The 20,167-nt window shown below is 43.8% G+C and overlaps 1 protein-coding gene across 1 annotated transcript in view; it reads right to left on the reverse strand.

Moving 5' to 3' along the window:
* Positions 1–20,167, reverse strand: part of Ankrd6 (ankyrin repeat domain 6) — a 152,582-nt gene that overhangs the window by 31,633 nt on the left and 100,782 nt on the right. The window contains exon 3 of the mRNA XM_048353843.1: positions 2,616–2,714. Within this exon, the coding sequence (XP_048209800.1) occupies positions 2,616–2,714 (99 nt within the window). The remainder of the gene's footprint in view (positions 1–2,615; positions 2,715–20,167) is intronic.

Below are 20,167 nucleotides of genomic sequence, written 5' to 3' on the forward strand. Positions count from 1 at the left end.
TCTCTCTGATCTTCTAGGGCTCTTCCCAGCCTTGCTTCTCTGGTGTCTCTTGTTTTTTGCTTCCTTTACATCGTTTACTGTGGCCACAATATCTTGGACTATTTGTGAAGTGGGGGCCAGGTGATCGTTCATTGACCAATCAGAGATAACATTAGTGCTCCACTGAAGGTTGAGGGGATTGGCTTGAAGCAAGAGATAATTTGCATATTCTAAAGAACTGGCTTCCATGGGTTGCAATTCATAATAGTCCCACTTGTAGCCACTAGAGGTCATTCTTCAACTAATTCTCAGTCCTTACCATGCCATAAAGATCAGTAGCTGTAGAATGTAAAGTTTGCAGTAAATTCTTTATGACATTAATGTATTCTTTCTCTCTCTCTCTCTCTGTGTGTGTATGTGTGTGTGTGTGTGTGTGTGTGTGTGCGCGCACATGTAGGTAATGGCACTTGAACTCTGGTACTAGGCACTGTCATTCAAGGCTGGAGCTCTACCACTTGAACCACAGATTCACTTTAATTTTTTTTCTGGTTAATTGAAGATAAGAGTCTCACAGACTTTCCTATCCAGGCTGGTTGGCTTTGAACTGTGATCCTCAGATCTCAGCCTCCTGAATAGCTAGGATTACAGGTGTGAGTCACTGATGCCCCGCTAACATTCTCTATTTCTACTCATCAGTCAAGATAGTTTACTTTTTTTTTTTTTTTGGCCAGTCCTGGGCCTTGGACTCAGGGCCTAAGCACTGTCCCTGGCTTCTTCCCGCTCAAGGCTAGCACTCTGCCACTTGAGCCACAGCGCCGCTTCTGGCCGTTTTCTGTATATGTGGTGCTGGGGAATCGAACCTAGGGCCTCGTGTATCTGAGGCAGGCACTCTTGCCACTAGGCTATATCCCCAGCCCCAAGATAGTTTACTTTTAAAGGAGTGTTTTTTTTCCCCAGGAGCTTCTTTAAAGAGCATGAAGAGATTTCTTCTTGGAGCTCTTGAATATATTTCAAGGCTGATCATCAACAGAAGCCAAGAATCAGACACTAAATGTTCTACCTTACCTACTCTCAAATGGGTTTTACAGTGTTTGCTATTGTCTTTTTTTTTTCTGTTGTTTGTTTTTGTTGCCAGTCCTGGAGCATGGACTGAGCCTGAGCACTGTCCCTGACATCTTTTTGCTCAAGGCTAGCACTCTACCTCTTGAGCCACAGCGCCACTTCCGGCTTTTTTCTATATATGTGGTGCTGAGGAATCAAACTCAGGGCTTCATGTATACGAGGCAAGTACTTTACCGCTAGGCCATATTCCCAGCCCTGCTATTCTCTTTTGTTTTATTTTAAATGGGAGAAGCAAAGGCATGCATTGTCTAAGGCAAGACAAAGATGCAAGAAAGTAATTCTAATAAAAGAAAGAGGATGTTCCTATCTCAAACCAGAGAAAGCTTTCTTTCTGCCTACCTGTAGTTGCACCTTGCCTGTTTGTGACAATTTCTGCCTGTTTTGCTTCGGATCTCACCCAACAGAAAGAGCAGCAGTGCTAAGAAATTAGGATGGGGCTTCCTGAATGAGTACACGGAGATCCTCAGAGCTCAGGCTCTAAGAAGGGATTGAGCTAGCATGCCTGCCATTGCAACCGTGGCAAACCAGAGCTTTCATTAGAAGACTAGATGATTCAACTGTGTATGCCAACAGCACAGGCTCCACCTTTCCTGTGGTCAACATCTCTCCCTTGTCCCTGTGTTTCCCTCCTATCATCTAGGGAGATGATATGGGCCAGGAATGTAATGTGGGTTATAGTACAGAAAAATATAGTCGTATGACCCAAGGTAAAAATCATCAGCTTAAAGTAAAATGAGTATCTTTGGAAAATAACATCCTTGATGACCTTACAGGTCGGATAAGCCAGAGATTCATGAGCACCACTAGATGGCCTTCTGCCTACGCAGAACACAACGCCACAGTCATTTCTTTGCACGCTGTTCTCACTTGTAAATGTGTTTGCCAAGTCTTAGGACACTGCACAAAGGTACAAGGAAACTTGAAAGCACTTTGGTAAACTTAAACTTAAAAGCACAGCTGAAGGGCCTGATGCTTGACTACCACATTCTTTTCTTTTTTTCTGTCAGTTGTAGGGCTTGAACTCCAGGCCTGAGTGCTGTTCCTAAGTTCTTTTGCTCAAGGCTAATGCTGTACCACTTTGAGCCACAGCTCCACTTCTGGTTTTCTGGTGGTTAAACTGGAGGTAAGGATCTCATGGACTCTCCTGCTCAGGCTGGCTTTTGAACCACAATCCTCAGATCTCAGCTTCCCGAGTATCTAGGATTACAGCTGTGAACCACCAGCACCTGGCTTGACTACAACTTTCTAGCCAGAGTTATTAGAGGTGAATCAGGAAGGTGTTACAATGAGGGCAAACTCTCCAAGACCTGGTGTTGCTCACAAAACCTCTTATTTCTTGGAAGAATTCTACCATACGTCCAGGAAGGTATGAGGGCTTGAGCCTGTACTACTATGTGGGAGGTGGAGACTGGGTGATTATGGTTCAAGGCTAGCCAGGGTAAGAGAACAAAATTTCATTAGGCAGACAAGCTCCCTTGCAACCCTCCTCATATAAAGTGATGGCTTCTACTCACATCATCCTGCACATCGAGGTCACAGCCAGCCTTCAGCAAGATCTGGACCACAGAAAGATGGCCCTTATTGGCAGCAAGATGCAGGGGGGTCCGGCCATGCTGTTAATGGAAAGCAAACACTGATTTCAGAACATGACATCAAAAACAGCCTGAGGGAGCAGGAGGCCAGAACAAGGATTGTACAACTGTGTTGAAGGATGTCACTTCCCCTCATCCCTCTGCTTTGACAGGCATTTGTTAGCTCTGGCTATTGGCATTGTAATCGATGAACAAAATATGCTGGAAATGTGAAGTTTTCCTTTAGCATATAATTTCTCTTCCTCACTTGTAAGTAGCAAACTGAGAAGTAACTAAATGAGGCTCAGTCATCATGGTGGCTCCTACCTGAAATCCAGCTACATAGGAGGCAAGCATGGGAGGATGTAAGTTCCAGGCTACCTGGACAAAATCTTCACAAGAACTTACCTTAATAGAAAAAGCTGACGGTGCACTGGTGGCTCAAGCCTGTAATCCCAGTACTCAGGAGGCTGAGATCTGAGGATAGTGGTTCAAAGCCAACATGGGCAGGAAAGACTGTGAGACTCTTTTTTTTCCAATTAACCACCAGAAACCCCAAGGTAGAGCTATGGCTCAAAATGGTCAAATGCTAGCCTTGAGCAGAAAATCTCAGGGACAGCTCCCAGGCTCTGAGTTCAAGCACCACAACCAACCAAAAAGAAAAAGAAAAGAAAAGGCTGGGTGTGGTGACATAGGCTTGTCATCCTAGCTAGTATAAATAGGAAGATTATGGTTCAGGTCAGCCTTGGCAAAAAGTAAGATCCTATCTCAAAAATAACCAGGTACTGGTGGCTCGTGCCTATAATTCCAGCTGCTTAGGAAGATAATATCTGAGAACTGTGGTTCAGAACCAGCAAATCTGTTTTCCCAGTATCCAGAGATAAGAGTCTCACAAACAAACAAAAACCTGGAAATGGATGTGTGGTTCTCAATTTGCAGAGAACCAGCCATGAGAGAAAAACCAATTGAGAGCACAAAGCCCTGAGTTCAAGCCCCAATACAGCAAGCAAACAACAACAAACAGAGCCAAAAGGGCTGGGGTGTAGCCCAAGCTAGAGAGCACCAGCCTAGCAAGTGTGAAGCCCTGAGTTCAAACCTCAGTAGTACCAAAGAAACAAAAACTAAACAACAAAACCAAAACAACAAAAAAGAGAAACCATTAATGTCTCTTAAGAATACCTAAGACCTCACTTTCCTTTCACTAAAGTACCCACTCTTTCCTTTTTTTTAAAGATACCAGTATACCAGGACTTAAACTTAGGGCCTGGGCACTATTGCTTAGCTTTTTCCACTCAAGGCTGACATTATACTACTTGAACCACAGCTTCACTTCTGGAGTTTTGGTAGTTAATTGGAGTCACATGGACTTTCCTGCCTGGGCTGGCTTCAAATTGGAATCCTCAGATCTCAGCCTCCCGAGGAACTAGGATTACTGTCATGAGCATTGGCAGCCATCCTAGAAGTGGCCACTCTTGAATTTGGTTATTCACCTTTCCTTGCCTTCCATTATGTGGAATATTCTTTATTTGTTGCCAGGGACAACAGAAATGTTGATTTGCTCTCAAGCCTACTATTAATGGTATTAAACTATACTGTGTCACTTGGTATTTCTCTTGTCCAGTGTGTATTTGTTAGATCCTAACACACTGCATGTGTCATGTCATTCCAATTCACTATCTGTTCCACTGATGGGCAGCAGCTGCTTCCTAAGGCTTGCCAGCCACATCCATGCGCTCAGCAATGTGTGCATTTGGGTGTGCTACCACTCAGAGAAGAGCATGGCCCCACCTGCTGGAAGCACAGGGACTCCTATCATACCAACAGTGACTTCCAGGAAAAACAACATTCTGCAGTAGAAAGTAACTTCTGTCCAGAGCACCGACCAAATTCCTGCCTCTCCACACGCGAAAGGAGGTACTGGCGTCCCTTTGCTCTGTGTGATGGAAGGCTTGAGCATGGCTTACCTGAGCCCCACCTACATGAATAAGAGGCATGGATGGGACCCATGGATGGGAAGGTTAGAGGTATGGCTCTGTTGGTAGAGCACTAGCAATGAGCCAAAGTGTCAGATACAGAGTTCGAGTCCCAGTCCTGGATCTTAAAAAGAAAATAAAGATCCAAGGGCTTTTATCAAGATTCCATCAGGATGAAGCTGCTCATGGTCTCACTAAAGCATCAGTTTGAGATAAAGGAAAAACAGAGATCACAAACAATAAAGGATCTTCATTTCTAGCCAGGGCAGGCTGTCAAAGCAGGAGGAGGAGTCTGGAAAGAAAGAGGTCAGAGCTCACGTTAAAATTAGAATCCTTAATTAAGAACAAAGTTCATCCCAAGAAAGTGGGCTATAAAAAGCATTCATTAAAAAAGAAGACCAGGTCTAAGATGAGAGGAAATGTGACCTTTCTCTGTGGGTGACTAGGCTCAGCCTCCTGCGACCTACCCTGGGCTCTTTAAATGCTCATGGCTGATTAGGGTGGGGCCAGGACCTTGACATTGTGTAACTGACCCTTGCAAAGACTCTGCAAGCCCCTTGAGGCACCTTGAAGCTCAGGAGGGTTCATCCCAGGTGTGAGCAGATACTCGTGTGCTGAGGAAGATGAGTCTATTCAGACACAAGTGCTTCTGAGCAACCAGAAAACACAGACCAGGCTGGGACGGTTCCATAGAAAGGCTAGACACAGAGCCTAGACAGCAGGGGCTCCAGGGGAACGTTCTCAGTTGCATCCTCTTATGACTGGTGGAGAAGCTAAGCCCCAAGAGGAAAGTCTTGTGCATGTAAACAGAGAAGGAAAGGCTTTTTCTGCTATCAAGCGAATGTTTGTATGCAATGAATATCTGACCCCAGAGTTTACATACTGAAGCCTTGACCCCAGTGCAGTGGAATCTGGAGATAGGGCCTAACATAGAAAACTGAGTATAGGGACTTCCAGATACTGGGGAGGTGGAGATCAGTCTGGAAAAAAAAGCAAGACTCCAGGCTGGGTGCTGGTGCTTATGCCTGCAATCCTGGCTACTGTGGAGGCTAAGATCAAGGATCATGGTTTGAAGTCAGCCTGGGCAGGAAAGTTTGTGAGACTCTCATCACCAATTAATCACAGAAAAGGCCAGAAGTGGTGTTGTGGCTTAAGTGGTAGTGATAGCCTTGAGCAAAAGGAACTCAAGGACAGTGCCTAGGCCCAGAGTTCAAGCCTTAGGACAGGCAAAAAAAAAAAAAAAAAGCCAGGGACAGTGCTCAGGCCCTGAGTCCAAGCCCCAGGACTGGCAAAAAAAAAAAAGAAAGAAAATAGAAAAAAGCCAGAAAGCAAAGACCTCACCTAGTGCACAGGGACAGGCTGGGTGTAAACAGGACCCCAGGCAGGGGCTGACTTACGAGGAAAGCTGGAATGCCTCTGAGTGTGAGTAGAAAAAGCTAAGGGATAGTGCCCAGGCTCTGAGTTCAAGCTCCAGTACTGACAAACAAAGGAAGAAAAAAGAAAAGAAATAGAAAAGTCTGATTCTTCAGTGAATGACTTGACTAAAGAATGTGACTGCTGTCATTTCCATGCTCCCAGGACTGGCTAGGGAAGAAACAGGGTCAGGAGAAAAGAATACGTACTATGGATGCTAAGAGGAAAAGGTTTTTGAAGCATTGGTTTACCCTGGTTCTATCTGTTATCCTCAATGCCAGTTCAGCCTGACTCCCCACAGGTTCTGGTGGTAGAAAGAGGCAAGAGGGGGTGACAGCAGAACTTGTGCTTATGAGATGATTGTTGCATGCTTAGCACCATCTTAAAGAGTCTTACAAGCTGCAAGCACTGGCTCTGCCTGTAATTAGCTACAATAGATGCAGAGATAGGGGGATCATACTTCTAAGCCAGCATGACATGGATGGATGGAAAGAAGGAAGGAAGGAAGGGAGGGAGGAAGGGAGGGAGGAAGGGAGGGAGGGAGGGCGGGAGGGAGGGAGGGAGGGAGGGAGGGAGGGAGGGAGGGAGGGAGGGAGGGAGGGAGGGAGGGAGGGAAAGAGAAAAGAGAGGGGAGTGAGAGAGAGAGAGGAAGAAAGAAAGAAAGAGAGAGAGAGAGAGAGAGAGAGGAAAAGTGAGAAAGAAAAAGAGGGATAAAAGAATAAAAAAGGTTTGAGAGACTCCATCTCACTCAACAGTTGGGGATGGTGAAAAGTGCCTGCTATCTCCTGTACTGTGAGGAAGCACAAATAGGAGGATTGGAGCCCAAGATGGTTTAGACATAAAAAGAGACCCTATTTCAAAAATAACTAATCCAAAAAAAGGCTGGCAGAGTGGCTCTATGTTAGAGTAGCTGTTTACCAAGTGAGTTCAGGTACTGCCAAGAAAGAAAACCAAGCGTCTTGCGTGTGTTCATTCATTCACTCCTCCCAAGCACCCCATAAGGTAGACATATTGTGAGGCCCATCTTACAGAAGAGGAAACTGAGGAATGAAGAGACGGTTTCATGTGTTCTAGGCATATAGACTCACTCCTCCAGTCAACTGACTCTGGCTCTCGTGCTCCTCCCACCCACATGCTACATGGGTGAGAAGATGTACTAGGGGAAGAGTGTCCTAATCTCCAGTGCTGCCAAGTTTTCGTCCTGAGCCTCAGCCTAAACATTGACCTCGGGGGTTTCATACATGTAACTTAGGTTCCTTAGAATCTCAAAGATAAGCACAGGTTTTCTTTGTGTGTGTATGCGCCATCCTGGGGCTTGAACTCAGGGCTTGGGCTCTGTCCCAGAGTTCTTTTTGCTCAAGGCTAGCACTCTACCACTTTGAGCCACAATGCCACTATCAGTTTTCTGGTGATTAATTGGAGATAAGAGTCTCAAGGACTTTCCTGCCCAAGCCGGCTTCTAGCCATAATCCTCAGATCTCAGCTTCCTGAGTAGCTAGGATTGCAGGTGTGAGCCACTGGCACCTGGCTCCAGATACCAGTTATTTTATTTTATTGTAAAGGTGATGGACAGAGGGGTTACAGTTATATTGAAGGGGGGAAATGAAGAACCAGACTTTGAAGTCAGGCCCCACTTTACCACACGAACCCCACTTTACCACGTAAACCTGAGATAAGCAGGCCCTGTGAGCAAACCCAGGACAAGCTTATTAGGACCCAGCCGGTTGAGAACTCTAACGACTGGGAATGCTTAACTCTAACCACCCCTAGAATGCCTCGAGCCCTGAACCAATCAGATTTGTACTCATAATCTTGCTTGCTTAAACACCTGATTGCTGTAACTTTGTCTTTTGCCTTTATAAGCTCTGTGTAATTGCAGCTGGAGGTGGCCTCCTAACCTCCGCTGTGTCGGTGGGTAGGACAAGGCCCGGGCCGCGGCCCCGCTTGAACAAAGTCTTGCTTTGCTATTGCATTTCGGAATGTCTGAGTCTCGGTGGTCTTCTTGGTGGTGGTCTTGCAACTTGGCACAACATATGGGGGCTCGTCCAGGATAGCCCCAGAGACCGCCCCCCCCCCCACCCCAGACTCCGAAGGTAAGAAAACAGCGCTGTTCATTTGTCTTGTAATGCATCTGTTTGTTTGTTTTGTTTTGCTTATTTCTTGAAGGGGTTGTCGAAGCAGACGTGCTTACTCGGCAATCCTGGGGAGACTGGGGGATGCCCCAGACTTCGCACCCTTGAAGGGGTACCTCTGGAGCCCCGCTTTCAACTTGAGTCCACTCCTTCTGCACCCTTGCAGGAGGTTGTGTGGGCCAATTTGGGAGATCTCCAGTTTTTCTTGTTCTTGTTCTTGAAGGGGGACCTCTGGAGCCCCGCTTTCAACTTGAGTCCACTCCTTCTGCACCCTTGCAGGAGGTTGTGTGGGCCAACTTGGGAAATCTCCAGTTTCTCTTGTTCTTGTTCTTGTTCTGTGTTTTCCTCCTTTTGTATTGTTCTAGTTGTTTTGTTTTCTGTAGCCTTTTGGACTGAACATCTGATCAGAACTATGGGTAACGTTCCATCATGGGAACCTCCATCTAGCCCTCTAGACTTGATCCTAGCTCACTAGAGGGAGGTTAAGGAGATAGCTCAAAACCAGAGTGTGAACATGTTCAAGACTGCAGTATGATGCAAAACTAAGTTTAAGTTTAAATTCAAATGGTCATCAAGTTTGGGCATTACCAAATGCTTTAAAGGATGATTACATTGTTTAAAGAGGAACTATAGTTTAAAAAAATGCTTAATCAGAGCTAAGTGTCAGAAATTTGGATTTAAAAGGATATATATATATATATTAAACTAATGGGGACAGAAGTAAACTCTCATTAACTCTATGTATGTAGGAATAAATGGCAAAATGGGCAATGTTTCTCACTAATATATTGGAAAGTTGAATGGATAAGTATTTCTAATTGTAATTCTTGAATTAAGGAAAAATTGTCATTTGAGTTCAAAGGTCTTCATGCCATGCAGTAACTGGGACTGAAGAAAAAAAAAAAAAAGAGGCTCTTTTGAAACAAGCAGCCTGTAGGCAAAGAACGGCACCTGGTTTCAGAATGCCTGTGAGCTTCAGTTTTTCCAATGCAGATAAAAGCTAAAGTGTTGTGTTAGTGTTAAAAAGGCTTTGGAAATCAAGAATACATTTCTAGGTAAGAAATTTGGAGGTAAAATTGTCCTAAATAATTATTGCAAAGTGAGAAAAGGAGAATTATGGCTCCCAAAATGTTTAATTGCCATCCCAGCTTCTTTATAGGTTTTTTTGTAACAGTTTCCAGCAGGCCCACAGAGAAGCACAGGTGATTCCTACAAGTTTGTCAAGATCTAATACTGGCCCTTAATAAGCTCCAAGTAAGAGAATGCTTAAAAACAACTTCTGTGTGGACCACCTTGTTGCTTTTAATTGGAGTAAAGTGGCCTCTTGTAAGACTCACTGATCTGAAATCTGCGGTTCGAAGCCAGCCCGGGCAGAGAAAGGTCCCTGTGAGAGACTTGTCTCTAATCAGCCAGCAGAGTGCTGGGAATGGAGTTGTGTGTGGAGCTCAAAAGTGGTAGGGTGCTAGTCTTGAGCTGGAGAGCTGAGGGACAGCATTCAGGCCCTGAATCCAAGTCCAGTGGAAAGTCACTCCTCCTGGGACAAAAGTGATGGAGCATCCAGAGGCAGTAAGCCACTGCTTGGATGGCAGAGATGGTGTCAGATCCTAGAGTCACTCCTGTTTGGCCTTTCAAAAGTTAATCAAAGCCGGGAAGTCCTAGAAGAATAGTTCATAAGCATGCCTTACTAATGCCCATGTCTGTCTACTGGGCAGGAACTTGCCAGTCATCTGTGATAGTGGGTAGTAAGGGTAAGTGTGTCAAATGAGAGGATAGTTTAAAATCCCAACCCCCTGCATCTACTCAAAGCCCTGACTGGCAGTGAGAATTTTAAGCTGATACATCTGTTCAGGAAAGAGACCTGAGATTGTGTTCTTACTGAGATCTGTTAAGTCATCAGAGATCAGTTCACCAGCCAGTCAGGAAAAAGCTTTTACAAACCAGAATGTTAAAAGGCTACACTGAGGTAGCCCAAAAAAAAGCCTGTATAGTTGAAAGTTAAAATGTTGAATGTAGAGGAGGAAAGATGGCGCCGTCACAGTAGGGAGGCACCCCGACTCGCTCCAACTAAATAGCGAGCTGGGAACTCCAACACCCAACACCCCATCAAGAACCCAGCAAAACCAGCAGCCAGAAGCAGTGGAGATACGCAGGAAAACACAAAGGAGTAAAAAAGAAGAGCCGAAAACCTACACGGAGCCTGAGAATCTCCGGGGCACCCTCCCCACACCAGCCGACCCTGGCCCGAACAGGGCCAGGCTGGGAAAGGGAAACCCGGCAATCGGCAGACAGGCTGCTGGGAGCACAGCGTCCAGACAGCGGGACCCTATGGACTCTAGGGAGAGTGCGGACCAAGACATATGGCGACGGCGGCGTCGAGAAGTTCGGGTCCACACCGGGATCAGACGGACAACGGCTGGGGAACCCAGCGCGGCAGAAGGGGGGAGCCGGGGGACGCCACCATGACACTTCGCCACCCCCTGAAGGACCAATGGCTGCACAGGACACACACACAATCCAGGATCAGTGAGTTCCCTATTACCTCCCCTCCCCCAACGGGAGACCAGCTATCAGAGACCCAAACTCTACAAAGAAGCTAGATCTCCCTCCCTCCCCCTCCCCACCCCGAGGGAACAAAGAACCCCCAAATCAGGCGGGAAGCTCCCATCAGGCGCTGGGAAGTCGGTTTAGCAGGGGAAGGGCGGGGCAGCCCCAAGGCCGCACAGGATCCTGAGCTGGCCGAATTGGCCCTGCCTCCTTCCCAACAGGGGCCGGGGGACGGCGGGCAGTGCAAGCCCAACCCGAGGCGCCTGGACCTCGAGGACTCTTACAACTAAAGTCACAGGCGCTGGTGGACAATACCAGCACAGCAGGGACACCTGGGCCTGATCACACAGACCCCCTCCCAGCAGAGGCGCAGTCTGAGGGCGCTAACCCACACCCAGACAGTTGATCCCACTGGGCCCCACACATAACGCGCCCCACAGCGGACTCGCGGGAAGGCGCAAACACAACCCAACAACCCGAGGCTTGCTCTGGGAGGCGTACCTCGCTAAAGTGGACGGGGCCACAGCGCCAGAGCCTGTTGTAGCAGGCGCACAGCGCACAGGTGGGTGAGGCCACAGCGGCAACACCTGCTCTGGTAGACGGGCTTACACAAGAGGGAGGGCAGAGCTATAAACCAAACCTGAGAAGCCACCCGCAGATCTCCAGATGTGCAAATCACAAAGAAAAATAACACAGTTCATCAAAGAGCAAGCCAACTCGCCAACTCCAAAAAGCAGCACGACTGAAGAGGAGATGGAGAATAAAAAAGCAAATGAGGCCATGTTAACAGAATGATGGAAAGCGTCAGAAATGAAATCAGAAAACAATTCCAGGGGTTTAGAGCAGAAATCTTGAAGGACACCCAGGAAGCCAAGAAAGAAATGGAAGCAAAAATGGATACAATGCAAGCCTTGTTTAAAGAAATGGAAGCAAAAATGGATACAATGCAAGCCTCCTTTAAAGAAGAGCTGAACATCCTGAGAATTGAAATGCATGAAAAAAATAGATTTAAAATACAACTCTTTAAAGGAAGAAATTTCCACGATCAGAGCTGATATGACAACCATAAATAGCTCTCTGACATCCATAAACTCCGCAAATGAATCCACAGCACAAAGAATTGACCATATGGAATCCAGAATCTCTCGCCTGGACGATGAAGCAGCCAACAACAACCAGAAAATGACCACACTCCAAGAAAAGGTGAAGCTTCAGGGAAGACTAATCCAGGAACTAATGGACAAAGACAAGAGATATAATCTGCGCATAATTGGAATAGAAGAAGGAGCCGAATACCAGAGCAGAGGGCTTAATCATGTTCTCAATAAAGTTATTGCAGAAAACTTCCCCAATCTCACAAGGGACCCCATCCAGGTAACTGAAGCCTATAGGACACCTGGTAGGCCAGAACCCAGAAAAGACACCCCAAGGCACATAATATTCAAGCCTTCAGATCTCAAGATTAAAGAGCAAATTCTGAATTCAGCCAAAGCGAAAAAAGAAATTTTCTACAATAGGAAGAGGATTTGAATAACAGCAGACCTCTCCACACAAACTTACCAAGCACGAAGTGAGTGGAAGAACACCATCCAAGTATTTCAGGCTAAAAATATGCAACCTCGGATCAAATATCCAGCGAAATAGGAGTTCACATTCGAAGGGAAAACCAGATCTTTCCACACCAAAGAGGAGCTAAAGGAGTATGTGAATAAAAAACCAGCTGTACAGCGAATTCTAAGAAGGGAGCCCCACCCAACAGAGATCGTACAAGACACACAGACAGAAACAGAAAGAAACTACAATAGCCAAAGTCCAACAGAAAGAACAGCTCACTAAAGACAAGAGGAAAAAACAGACCAACAAGAAAATAGAAGGAGAAAAAACACTGTTATCCTTTATCTCTTTAAATATAAATGGTTTACACTCTCTGATAAAGAGGAGCAGACTGGCAGGACGGATCCGCAAACAGAAAGTTGACATCTGCTGCCTACAAGAGACCCACCTTACAGCAAGAGACAAAAACAGGCTCTGAATGAAAGGATGGAGCAAGATCTACCAAGCAAATGCACCTACCAAAACGGCAGGTGTAGCCATCCTGATCTCAGACAAGCTGTACTTTTCATTAAAATCAACTCAAAAAGACCAAGAAGGACACTACATATTAATACAAGAGAAAATCCAGAATCAAGACATCACGGTGATAAATGTATACTCACCGAACAAAAGAGGCCCTACATATATCAAGCAAATTCTCACAGAATTACAGAACAAGATAGATGCAAACACAATCATAGTGGGTGACCTTAATACCCCACTCTCTCCAAGAGACAGATCCAACACCCAGAGGATCAGCAAGGGAGCTGAGGACCTAAGTAATACCATATCCCAAATGGATCTGACAGACCTAGACAGAATCTTCTACCCTACAGAGACCCAATACACCTTCTTCTCAACAGCCCATGGATCATACTCCAAAATAGACCACGTCATAGCCCACACAAAGAACCTCAGCAAATACAAAAGTATTGACATCATCCCATGTATTATATCTGATCACAGGGGATTAAAGGTAACCCTCAATAACAAAGGATACCACAGAGGCTATACACACTCTTAGAGGCTAAACCCCACACTGCTATCCAACACTTGGGCCACAGACCAAATTAAAGATGAAATCAACGAATTCATAAGCCACAATGACAATGAAAACACATCACAAAGAAACCTATGGGACACAGCTAAGGCAGTACTGAGGGGCAAGATCATTGCCCTCAGCACTCACATTAAAAGAATGGAAGCAGAGCAGGTAAATAACCTCACAATGAAAGTAAAACAACTAGAGAAACAAGAAATGACAGAATCTAAAACAACTAGGAGGAGAGAGATCACAAAAATTAAAGAAGAGATAAATCTGATTGAAAATAGAAAGATCATTCAAGAAATAAATAAGACTAAAAGCTGGTTCTTTGAGAAAATAAATAAAATTGACAGACCCCTCGCAAGACTTACAAAAAAAAGAAGAGAAGAGACTCATATACATAAAATCAAGGACTCCACCGGAAAAATTACAACTAGTACACACGATATTCAAACAATCATAAGGAGCTATTTCCAAAACCTCTACTCAGCAAAAAACAATAATTTTACAGAAATGGATCAATTCTTACAGAAGTAAAAACTGCCCAAACTGAACCAAGAAGAAATAAATCAACTAAATAAACCAATAACTTACAGTGAGATACACGAGGTAATCAAGAACCTCCCAACGAAGAAAAGCACAGGCCCAGATGGATTCACCAACGAATTCTACAAAACCTTTAGTGAGGAGCTAATAACAATACTCCTCAAACTCTTCCGTGAAATAGAAACATAGGGAAAAATCCCAAACTCATTCTACGAAGCTAATATCGTACTCATTCCCAAACCAGGCAAAGATCCAACAAAAAAAAGAGAACTACAGACCAATATCACTAATGAACACAGACGCAAAGCTCCTTAATAAAATATTAGCTAACAGGATCCAGAAACTGATCAAGAAAATCATACATCATGACCAAGTAGGCTTCATCCCACAGTCACAAGGATGGTTCAACATCCGTAAATCAATCAACGTAATTCACCACATAAACATCTAAAATTAAGAATTACATTGTTATCTCAGTCGATGCCCAAAAAGCCTTTGACAAAATACAACATCCATACCTATTAAAAGCTTTGGAGAGAACAGGAATAGATGGAACATTCCTCAAAACAATAAAAGCCGTATACAACAGACCAACTGCTAATATCATATTAAATGGAGAGAAACTTAAATCATTCCCCCTAAACTCAGGAACAAGACAAGGATGCCACTCTCCCCACTTCTTTTCAACATAGTACTGGAATCCCTAGCCATAGCAATAAGGCAAGAGGAGGACATCAAAGGGATCCACATCGGCAAGGAAGAAATCAAGTTATCCCTATTCACAGATGACATGATCTTATATCTGAAGGACCCAAAAAAACTCAGTACCCAAACTCCTACACCTAATAAACCAATTTGGTAAAGTAGCAGGATACAAAATCAATCCAAAAAAGTCAGCAGCTTTTCTGTACACCAGCAATAGACAAACAGAAAAGGAAATTATGGAAACAATTCCATTTACAGTAGCCAAAAAAAGAATAAAGTACCTAGGGATCAACTTAACCAAGGACGTGACGAACCTATTTAATGAGAACTATAAAAATCTAATAAGGGAAATCAAAGAAGACACAAGGAGATGGAAAGACCTCCCATGCTCATGGGTAGGCAGAATCAATATAGTGAAAATGGCCATATTGCCCAAATTGTTATACAAATTCAATGCAATACCTATCAAAATCCCAGCCACATTCTTCACTGAAATAGAGAAAGCAATCCATAAATTCATATGGAACAACAAAAGACCTAGAACAGACAAAGCAATTCTAGGCAAACAAAGCAGTGCAGGAGGTATCACAATACCAGACTTCAAGCTCTACTACAGGGCCATCATAAGAAAAACAGCCTGGTATTGGTATAAAAACAGACTGGAAGACTAATGGATTAGAATTGAAGATCCAGAAATAAAACCGCACTCTTACAGTCAGCTGATATTCGACAAAGGAGCTAAAGACACACAATGGAATAAACATAGCCTCTTCAACTACTGGTGCTGGGAGAACTGGGCAGCCAAATGCAGAAAACTCAAAGTAGACCCAAGCCTATCACCATGCACCAAGATCAACTCAAAATGGATCAAGGACCTCAATATCAGACCTGAATCCTTGAAACTACTGAAGGACAGAGTAGGAAAGACGCTACAACTTATAGGCACAGGAAGGAACTTCCTGAATATAGTCCCAGGGGCACAACAAATAGGGGAGAGACTCGACAAATGGGACTACTACAAATTAAAAAGTTTCTGCACAGCTAAGGACATAGCCACCAAACTAGAAAGACAGCCAACCATATGGGAAAGGATCTTTACCAGCACAGCAACAGACAAAGGCCTCATATCTGTCATCTACAGAGAACTCAAAAAACTAAGCCCCTCCAAGCCCAATAAACCAATTAGGAAATGGGCAAAGGAGCTAAAGAGAGACTTCACAAGAGAAGAAATAAAAATGGCAAAGAAACATATGAGGAAATGTTCAACATCCCTGGTAGTAAAGGAAATGCAAATAAAAACAACCCTGAGATACCACCTCACCCCAGTTAGAATGGCCTATACTCTGAACTCAGGCAACAACAAATGCTGGAGGGGGTGCGGGGAAAGAGGAACCCTTCTCCATTGTTGGTGGGAGTGCAAATTAGTACAACCACTTTGGAGAACAGTATGGACGTTTCTCAAAAAGCTCATTATAGACCTACCCTATGACCCAGCCATACCACTCCTAGGCATCTATACTAAACAGCAGGTCCCAAGATATCAAAAAGACATTTGTACTTCCATGTTTATCGTGGCACAATTCACAATAGCCAAAATATGGAAACAACCCAGATGCCCCTCCACAGACGAATGGATCCAAAAAATATGGTACTTATACACAATGGAATACTACATAGCGATTAGGAATGGTGAAATATTAGTATTCGCAGAGAAATTGGGCAGAATTTGAGCAAATAATGTTGAGCGAGACAAGCCTAGAACACAGAAAACAAAGGGGCATGATCTCCTTGATATATGACTGTTAACAAAGGGAGACGGAGAGACAGTAGAGACCAAGTCTATGAAACCAAAAACTGCTTGTCAAATAGTACTCCCCACAGGATTGGGGCAGCGACCCAACAGTATGTAACTAAAACATTACTCAACATATAAAGTTCAAAAATTGACCTCTCGGGCTGGGGATATAGCCTAGTGGCAAGAATGCCTGCCTCGGATACACGAGGCCCTAGGTTCGATTCCCCAGCACCACATATACAGAAAACGGCCAGAAGCGGCGCTGTGGCTCAAGTGGCAGAGTGCTAGCCTTGAGCGGGATGAAGCCAGGGACAGTGCTCAGGCCCTGAGTCCAAGGCCCAGGACTGGCAAAAAAAAAATTGACCTCTCAGGGGAATACAATAGCTCAAAAGCTATGTATGTACGTTCATATAAGACTACTGTCGACATATTGTCTAATATCGACATTACATTTAAAGCCCTAGGCAAACTTTCTTGGGCGTGGCCACGTGGCTACTGTATATGTTCTTGATACATTGTATATTGTATATATGTCTACCTGACCTAGAGAAGGTATAGAAAAACAGAGCGTAAGATATCACAAGAAATGTACACAGTGCCCTACTATGTAACTGTACCCTTTTTGTACAACACCTTGTCAAAAAAATTTGTGTTCAATTAATAAATTAAATTAATAAAAAAAGGAGAATCATATAAACAACTTTATGTGTATAAAGTCAACCAGCTAGAAGAAATGGATCACATCCTTGAAATTCATAAACAACCAAAATTCAATCCTGAAGTGCTTGCTAATCAGAACAGTCCAATAACCATCAAAGGAAATGGATTTGTAATTTAAAAGCTCCTGAAAAATAAACCTCCAGGCCCTAATGGTTTCACTGGAGAATTCTATCAAACATTGAAATTAAAGCCAATTCTACACAATGTTTCCATGAGATGGGAACAAAGGAAATCTTTCCAATCTATTTTATGAGTATGTTACTAGCCTGGTATCAAAATCAGACACATACAGTACAACAAAGTAAACACCTGAGACCTTATGAAATTAGAATAGAAAAAGTCCTTTGTATTGGCAAGTGTACCCCAACAATGTACTGTAGCTGGGCCACAGTGGCTCACAATTGTAATCCTTGAAATTCTCATGAGGCCGAGTTCTGAAGATCATGGTTTTAAGCCAGCCCAGGCAGGAAATGTGGGATTCTTATCTTCAAATAGCTACCAAAAAGCTGGAAGTAAATGTGTTGATCAAGTGGTAGAACATTAGCCTTAAGAAATAAAAGCTAAGCAAGAGCTTGAGACCCTGCATTCAAGCCCCAATATTAGCAAAAAATAAAAATAAGTTACTTATTAAAGTCACCTCAGTACTGGGTCACTGGCAGGAGGTTAAGCACAATGATCACATGTACAGAGTATAACACGCAAAAACAAATTTCTCGTCAAATTCCCAACTCATTGATAGCCAAGTTTCAAAGGGACTCAAGGGAGGGTGGATAGATTAATCTCTTGAACAATGGTAATAAAGCAATTGGCATCCTTAGCAAGCAAAACTAAACAAAATACTGCAAAATAAACTTTACAGTTAAAAAAATGTTGAATGTAATTTCCAGTTTGGAGTAAAGCTCCTAATGGACATCTGATCCTGCAGCCCCTTGGTAAAGTAGACTAAGGTTATAGGTTCCTGGCTAGGTAAGGTCAATGCCCCTGAGTCAGCCTGAAGAAGTTACATAAGATGGATGATCTTCGCCCATCAGCCTCCCCTTTTAGGACCAAGGGACCGGAGTTGTTTTTGGGAAGATGAGGCAGGATAAACTAGAGGCATGGAAAACAGAGGTAACAGTATAGACTGCACCTATGAGAAATGGTTACAGTCCAAGCTGCCTATTTTGGTTAAAGAAAAAAAAAATCCTAGCCTTATTGGAAATATCTGATTTAAACTTATTGCCCTGGCAAAATGACCCAAGGGCCATTGATTGCCTAAAGCTGTCTTGACTTTCAGTAATGTGCCAGCCTGCAAAAGCTAGTGTGCTTAAGAATGAATCAGGAAAATACTAGGAAATTTGACTAAAGTTAGGCTTTAGGTTAACTTAGGTTAAGCTTCTCTAACCAGTCTGTGGAGAAAGTTGCAGGTAACCCAGAAGATGTGGCATTCTACTGTAACCACTGGGAGCCACTGCTGCCTGACACCACGGCCCCTGCCCATTGCATTTGAGTGAGGATCAAGGAGGGAGTCTAACAGTCATCTGGAAGAATCTACATCTTCAGATCAGACTCTTATCATACGCAGCTGGTTTCTGTTGGAAAGTGCTTTGGATCTGCTAACTAGCTCTATTAAGAAAATTGGATATTGTAAGAAATTTTCAAGCAGACTGGCCTGCTGCTAAATTCAAAGCATGTATGACAGGCTGGAGAGTCACTTCCAAGCAATACCTGGGGTGGGAGGTGTGTCCAAGAGTATTAAATGTGTCCAGATGGATTAGGGTGTGACCTCAGAAGAGAGGGAGGTAACTGCCATCAGATGTGCCAGGTACCAAGGTAACTGGACAGAGATTTAAACTGCTGGGGACATCTTCATGGAGCCCTCCTGGGGGTGAATCTTACAGATATCACTGGCCAACCTTAGGCACTTGGAGGAACTGGAAACCGGAGAATTCCACTCTAGAATAGTTGGCTCATGATATAGAATATAGATATAGAATATAGATATGGAATATAGATATAGAATATAGATATAGAATATAAAATATAGATATAGAATAGTTGGCTTATGATAGTTGACTCTGGTCTGGTTTCTTAGGAGCAGCCTGTGCGTGGAGTCACAGTAAATTGCCTTGATGTAGTTGAGATAAACTGGAAAATGTAGACAGTTTAAAATTCTAGCAGCAAAGAAGCCCCAGGAAATGTAAAGAGGAAGGTTAGTATAGAAAGCCTTGGAGAAAGGGATAGAGAAAGGGTTTCCTCTGGATAAGAAAGGGATTTAAAAAGTAAATTGTCACAGAATGTTCCAGTAAGTCACTGATAGTGTGAGGAAGTAAAAGATGGTGTGAGTGGGGATATGTTAAATTTTATAAGACACAGATTATAAAACTATATAAGGAAAGACTTTAGAGAGAAAACAAAAATGTTTCCTTTAGATTAAAAGGTTTTGGCATGTTAAAAGTGAGAAAAACAATCCCTAAAGTGAGTATGTAACAAATGGTAAAGTTGGTATGTAATCAAATTGGCTATAATATAAATAGGGTCAGAATTGGGGCTTCAGTGTAAAACTATGTTTATCTGTCACATTTGTTATGAGTATTTTTTTATGGTATTGCGGGCACAATACCAATCTATCCCTACCGATTCTCAGTCAGAATCAAACTAAGCAAGGAGAACCACGATTGGTTCTCGAGTTACCTATCAGAAGTGGGGAATGAAGGGGGGAAATGAAGAGCCACACTTTGAAGTCAGGCCCCACTTTACCACGCGAACCCCACTTTACCATGTAAACCTGAGATAAGCAGGCCCTGTGAGCAAACCCAGGACAAGCTTATTAGGGCCCAGCCGGTCGAGAACTCTAACGACTGGGAATGCTTAACTCTAACCACCCCTAGAATGCCTCGAGCCCTGAGCCAATCAGATTTGTACTCATAATCTTGCTTGCTTAAACACCTGATTGCTGTAACTTTGTCTTTTGCCTTTATAAGCTCTGTGTAATCGCAGCTGGGGGCGGCCTCCTAACCTCCGCTGTGTTGGTGGGTAGGACGAGGCCC

Source organism: Perognathus longimembris, chromosome 9 (genome assembly GCF_023159225.1).
Source record: "Perognathus longimembris pacificus isolate PPM17 chromosome 9, ASM2315922v1, whole genome shotgun sequence".
Classification (NCBI taxonomy): Eukaryota; Metazoa; Chordata; class Mammalia; order Rodentia; family Heteromyidae; genus Perognathus; species Perognathus longimembris.